This window comes from Phyllostomus discolor, chromosome 6, assembly GCF_004126475.2.
Source record: "Phyllostomus discolor isolate MPI-MPIP mPhyDis1 chromosome 6, mPhyDis1.pri.v3, whole genome shotgun sequence".
Lineage (NCBI taxonomy): Eukaryota > Metazoa > Chordata > Mammalia > Chiroptera > Phyllostomidae > Phyllostomus > Phyllostomus discolor.
The window spans coordinates 90426048-90433351 of NC_040908.2; the positions used below are offsets into that span (position 1 = coordinate 90426048).

Sequence of the window (7304 nt, forward strand, 5' to 3'; positions counted from 1 at the left end):
TGGAATGATGATGATAATGTGTTAAGAATTAGGGTTGTGCTTAATTTAATTCTTCATCTAAAGTAAAACAAAACAAAACAAAACCAAGCCTCATAAACAGACATCCCTGCAAATCCACAGGGACGAGGCTCATGTTACCCTGGGCAAGCGAAGGTTACATAAATGGATCATTAGAGATCGTGTGGCATGCTGAGAAGCTGTAGGGCAGAATTCCTAAGCATGTGAGTACTCAGTTGAAATAAATTCAACAGTTTGTTAAATCAAGGTCTCTGTGCCTTAACTGAAATGGCAGGTGTAGAGCTGTAACATCTTGCTTCCCCTGAGACCTGATCATAAGAAACAGGTCTCACATGAGACCTGGTTAGACAAATGTAGGAGTTCCCACTATCACGTGGTGACTGTCACTCCACAGGATTTAAAGTGGAAAGCAACTGCGAGTGACCTTGAGTCACAAAGATTCGTGGATAAAATACTTCTGCCTGGTGGAATATTCCACACAAACACCACCCCTTGTTGCTGGAATTCACATCACAGCCCCTCTAGGTTGATGGTATTTAAAATGTGCATAGTCCTACAGAGGGTTGAGTTTCAACTGGCTTAATCCATTTGACTAAAATATGAGCTCCAGGCACTGTGGTCAAAACAAAAGTATCCACGGGAACTGTGTTCCTTTGACTCATAAATGTTATTTTTAGAAGGTGCATATTAAATGGCCATCCTGTCCAGTTCTCCATCTGATGCTTGACACTGCATAGCAAGATTCCATTAATTAGCCATTTAATTATTATTGAACACCCTTGTCTGAAACATTCATTAAGCCAGTAACAGAATTGCATTACCTTTTCCATACAATAATACATTCATTAGCTCAACAAATATTTATTGAACACCAACTATGTGCTAACCACTACACATACAAGGTTGAACAAAGCACAGATTTCCTACTCCAAGTGTTTTACTCTTTGGTTAGAGAGATGAATTGCATACAGATGAAGAAAAATATATCACTGAATAATAAATATAAAATAAAAATAAAACAGGGTGATGTAATAAAGAATGATGGGGCAGGCAGTGGAAAGGCTGTGTTAAGTGGAGTGGGATAGAAAGACCTCTTTGAAGAGAGAACATTTAAACTGAAATCTGGATAGCAAGAAGGAGTCAGTCGCAGGAAATTTTAGAGAAAACAATGGCTGAGGCAATGGCTGGTGTAGAGACTCAATGGCCAGAACGAGAAAATCAGATGTGTTGGAGGAAGAGAAAGATTGTGAGTTGAGGGACATACATTTGCTAGTCATTTGTCTTTTGTATTTTGTGAATTTTATTATTTACTCATATTATTTACTTATTCATATTATTTATCTTTAAGTTTTTTATGTCTCCTTTTTATTTGTTTTCAGGTCTTCCTTTAAATTAATTTCTTGTTGCTTTTACAGTAGCTCCTTATCTGAGAGGGACATGTTTCAAGATCTTAACTGGATGTCTGAAATGGTGGATAGTACCAAACCCTATATATATTATGCTTTTTTGTATACATACATATGTATGATAAAGTTTAATTTATAAGTTAGGCACAGTAGGAGGTTATAGGCATACTTTGTTTTATTGTGTGTCACTGGTGTGTTTTTTGAAGGCTGAAGGCTAGACTTTTTGCCAGCAAAGAGATTATGATTCATTTTATTGCTATACTCCCTTTATTATGGCACGATCTGGAATCAAAGCTACAATATATCTGAGTTATGTCTGTACTCACTTTGTTTATTTAGTGGTCTAGATCAAACCCACAATATCTCTGAGGTGTGTTTTAGATACAAGTAACAAATAACAAAAGAATATAAAACATTATAACAACATACTTTGATAAAAGTTATGCGAATGTAGTCTCTCTCTCAAAATATCTTATTGTACTGTACTCACCTTTCTCGTGATGATGTAAGATGATACAATGCCTGTGTGAGTACATGAGGTGAGGTAAATGATACAGGCATGGTGACTTAAGAGTTAGGCTTCTATTGCCATCTGACGATAGATAATAAGCACTTTATGGCTTCTCTTTGGCATATCCAAACTGCCAGCATCACCATTCTTGAGCTTTGGGGCCACTGAGTAAAATAAGGGTTAATTGGGATACTGACAGTGGATCTGATAAACAAGATGGTTAGTAGTGACCAACCAGCACAGCACAGATGCACTGGACGAAGGGATGAGTCACGTTCCCACAAGATGGAGCAGGACTCTCAAGATTTCATCATGCTATCAGAACCACACACATTTTAAAACTTATGAATTGTTTATTTCTGCAATTTTTCACATAATGTTTTTGGACCTTGTACACTGTAAGTAACTGAAACCTCAGAAAGTGAAACTGCAGATAAGGGAGACTAATGTATATGTTGCAAACATTTTCTAATATGACATCATACCACTTGGTGCTTAATTGACACGGAAATCCTTAATTCTGATGTAGTCAAATCTTATAAACTTTTCTCCATATGTTTTTAACTTTCTGATCTTATTTTCAAAACAGTCCTTTACTAGTACATAAAGTGATTTCTTATTCACTTTATAGATTTACCTTTTACATAGTTATTTAATACATCTGGATTTACCTTGATTAATAGTGTGAAGTGTAGAAGCATGTTAAAAATTTTTTCCCCAGGCGCTGGCTGGTGCAGCTCAGTGGATTGAGTGTGGGCCTGCAAACCAAAGTGTCACCAGTTTGATTCCCAGTCAGGGCACATGTCTGGGTTGCAGGCCAGGTCCCCAGTAGGGGGTGCGCTAGAGGCAACCACACATTGATGTTTCTCTCCCCTTCTTTCTCCTTCCCTTCCCCTCTCTCTAAAAATAAATAAATAAAATCTTAAAACAAAATTTTACCCATTAAAAAGCTGAAAAGCTAAAAATCCCCCTTTCTTCAACACCATTGCCCCCTCTAATTTGGTGAGGCTGCTTATATAAACCAAGATCTGAGCACTAGGAATGCTCATTGCTGCCGGTATGCTTTAGATCTCATGAGTTCATATGTATACCCCCAGTGCCAGTTCAGTATCACAAGGGGCTTCCTTCCTTTTGCCCATTCCATAGTTGTACCTCCTTTCTTCCACCGTGAGAACTCTAGCTTCCTCAAATATAATGACATTTACTCAGTCCTACAGTGAATACAAAGTAGATTCAAAACTGTTGTATCCATACCTCTTTCACGTTTCTCTCTCTCTCTCATTTGAAATACAGTTGATTTCATTGGTTTCTGTTTATTCTCACCTTCAGTCTCCACTATTCTGGTGGATTTAATTTCATTATTTGAATATGTAGAACACTAACATGCTTCCAAAAATAAATACTACACTTGAGAGAGGCATTACTGCTCTTTCTATCCATTTCTCCTAGTATCTCCCCTCTCCTTGTGCAGTCCATTTCATTTTTTTGCTACTTTTTATTTGAAAAAATAAATAGTTACATGTGTATTTCTTGTCTCCTTCTTTTAACATGAAGCTAGCTTGCTGCACCTTCTCTTTAGTTTTTTGCTTTTTTCACTTAATATATACTGGAAATCACCCCTCACCTCCACAATTTATGTAATGCTATGATTAGCATATGTATTGTATTTACTGTGTTTATTTACTATTTTAAAACATTTCTTTCGGTATCCAGGAACGTTTTTATTACTAGTTGTAGTAGTTGTCTTTGTTGTGTTTAAATTAAGATATAATTGACATACAATACGATATTATATTAGTGTCAGGTGTATAGCATAATGATTTGATATTTGCACATGATGTGAAAAGACCACCACAGTAGGTCTAGTCAACATCCATGACCATGCATAGTTAAAATTTCTTTTTTTGTGATGAGAACTTTTATAATCTACTCTTTTAAAACTTTCTACCCTTTAAAAAACTTTCAAACACACAATACAGTATTGTTAACTATAGTCACCATGCTATGTATATTATATCCTCATGAATTATTTATTTTACAGCTGAATGTTTGTATTTTTGATGGTCTTCACCCATTTCTCCAACCCTCCACCCTTCACTGGTGGAAACCACCAGTCTGTTCTCTGTATCTATGAATTTGGTTTTTGTTTGTTTTTTTTTTAGCTTCCACATACATATAAGTGAGATCATAGGGTATTTGTCTTTCTTTGTCTGACTTATTTCACTCAACATAATGCCCTCATGGTCCATCCACGTTTTTGCAAAAAAGATTTCCTTCTTTTTTTTATGGCTGAATATATTTCATTGTGTATGTGTGTGCATGTATCTATATATAACTCACATTTTTTTTCCTTCATTTATCAGTTGGTGGGCACAGTTTGCTTCATATTTTTGGTTATCATAAATATGCTGCAATAAACATGGAGCTACATATAATAATTTTCTTTGTCTTAAAGTCTTTTCTAGTTTTCCTAGTTCCTCTTTTTAAAACTAATAATATTCTTTAAGTTTAAATGGTATTTTTTTTGTCAGAATGAATTATCTTTTGGGTGGTTCTTCTTTATCTCTTCTCATCCCATTATTTTAGTTGCATTGTTTATATTTTGTTTACATACTATTCTTCCACCTATTTTTCAACCCTTGTTTTATTCTTATTTTACAATTAAATATATTAAATGCTCATCATCAGTTCTTTTGCTGAAGTTTTCTTAGTCCTCTCTTGGTTGAGTGAAACTTATCTCTAGTAGATTTCTCCAGAAGATTTTGTGTGCACTTGAAGGATAGCTTGAATATTTATGAAATCCTTGGTTCTTCCAGTCTTTCCATGTAACCTGTTAACTGTTTTTTGTACTTTTTTTCAGCTTTTCATAAGACTGAAGATTTGGTGGGACCATTCTGATTGCAAATATTTTATCCTATTGTCAGACCTGTTTCAGATCAAAAGTTCTACTTTAGGCCCTGGCTGGTGTGGCTCAGTGGATTAAGTGCTGGCCTGAGAACCATAGGGTTGCCGGTTCGATTCCCAATCAGGGCACATGCCTGGGTTGTGGGCCAGGACCCCAGTAGGGGGTGCGTGTAAGAGGCAACCACACATGGATGTTTCTCTCCCTCTCTTTCTTCTTTCCTTTCCCTCTCTAAAAATACAGAAATAAAATCTTAAAAAAAAAAACAACCAACAACAACCTTACAAAAAGTTCTCTAACCAAAAACAAGAAAATAAAAGTTCTACTTTAGGGGTATATGGTCACCAAATTTCTCGGTGTAATGTTTTATACAAGAATTAGTGATAATGAAGTTTCATGTCAAAATTTATGGCTTGGGATGAAGGGAGAAAAATGGTATCAGGAAAGTCCAGAACCCATCACCTTGTAAACCTTGTGTGAAAGCTTAATTTAGATAGGGTTCTCAGAATATAAATAGATAAGACACTAACCGAGGAATGCCTCTGGGGTGAGGCTACTGTGAAAAGAAGCAGCTTTCATAGTTTAAAAAAATGTTCCAGGGCTTCCTTCCCTTGTAACAGCTGCCAGTGTATTCCTAGCCCCTTTCCAGACCTCATTCAGTCAAAAGGTCACTCATCTACAATCTCTTCAGTCTTTAAGATTTCATAGGGGGATAGTGAATCAAAGCAGAAAGGAATCTCAGAAGTGCTCTAATCTACCGTTTTGTCCTTTAACAGGGTGGGAAACAGAGGTTAAGTCTGGTGTAGAGGAGAAAGTATTTGAAACTTAGATGTGAAATGTAAGGCTTATTAAGATTTTTAAAAAATAACTTTGGTGCAGAAATAAAGAATTACAACATATTTATTTAGAATTATACTATCTGAGCTGCCGAAGACTCCAGTTATCTCTGCGGCTCGCTAACGCCCCGGAAGCTACCCCTTCTCGGGGGTCATGATGGGCAGTAAGATGGCGTCTGCTAGCAGGGTCGTTCAGGTAGTCAAGCCACATACTCCATTAATAAGGTTCCCTAACAGAAGAGACCATCCTAAACCCAACGTATCAGAAGTTCTGAGATTAGTAGGACTACCATCTCACTCTTCTTCAGTTTCACAGCATTTTAAGGGAAGTAAATCGCCAGATTGGCTGATGCATCAGGGTCCACCAGACACTGCAGAAATAATAAAAACATTACCTCAGAAATATAGAAGGAAACCTATGTCTCAAGAAGAAATGGAATTTATCCAGCGTGGAGGTCCAGAATAATCACTGACAGTGGCTGTTGTTCGTCATTACACAAAAGGATAGTTTTTACGATAAAGGACTTCCAACGTGACAAATGAGAAATTGTACATTAAACAACCTTAATAAATATTCTGTAAACAAAAAACTATATAGAAAATTCAGATGGACACTTATAACATCTCATAATTTATGTATCTTGGTCAGCTCCTCCATAAGCTTACGTAATTGTTTATATACTTTATACTTATTTAAAGTACACATTTAAAATGTTAGCCTATTATTTTACTCTTGATTATTAAGTATTACTAGTGTTAAACTATTAAAAGCACACAATGTCTAGTAAATTATAGATTTCCCATAATTTTACTTTTCTTTCAATTTCTGTTTAGATATGAATTTATTAGGCAGAATTGCTGCTTTTTGGAAGTGATTTTCCTGAAATTGGATGAGCGTCAGTGAAATAATGGCTCCATTATTTATTGTTAATTCTCTTAAAAATTTTTTCATTCACAAAGTTACTGGAGTATAACTGGCTTAATAAGCACATCCTACTCTGAAAGATAAAAATATAGCCAAAGTAAAACCAGTGATTTTGTGCTAGTAACACAGGGGAGTTAACACAAAAGATTATTTGTCACCTATTTTTAGAAAAAAAGTCAGTATAAAATCAGAGATCAACATGAATACAGTATAGGTATAAATGTTTGACCAAAAATGGCAATTTCTTATGTTTTTAGGGGTATTAAGAAAGTGTTCTTTGGTTTATTTTGCTTTTGATTGTAATAATGTATGCAAATCCTGGTAACCATTAATTTTCTCAAACTTAATGTCTGAAAGCTTCATAAAATCAACCTAAATATCTACCTTAAGGTAATTTACAAAACTTTAAAAAGGTCTTCCTGTGCCAAGAGTATATATTATTGTGAAAGTAAAGTCTCGTAAAGTGAAATAAATTTTCTCCCATACCTTTAAAAAAAAAAAAGAATTATACTATCTTCAAAATTTTAGATATACATTTAAATTTTTTTTTAGAGAAAAAACGTCCAACAAAGTTAAAGGTCTTATGTTTTCATCTCTTAATCTTATTTCTCTCCTTTCCTAGAGGAGCCATTGTCACGGACTTGGTGTGTATTCAGTCTCTGCTTTCACACTGTTGTCTATACATATGTATTGAATATCATATAAC

At 35.2% G+C, this 7304-nt stretch overlaps 1 protein-coding gene across 1 annotated transcript; it reads left to right on the forward strand.

The window, feature by feature from the left end:
• The first annotated feature begins 5765 nt into the window (after window positions 1–5765).
• On the forward strand, window positions 5766–6756 carry LOC114499849 (28S ribosomal protein S36, mitochondrial). The gene has a single exon (XM_028516341.2). The coding sequence runs from the start codon at window positions 5828–5830 to the stop codon at window positions 6137–6139; it is 312 nt and encodes a 103-aa protein (XP_028372142.1). The 5' UTR covers window positions 5766–5827; the 3' UTR covers window positions 6140–6756.
• Window positions 6757–7304: the final 548 nt, after the last annotated feature.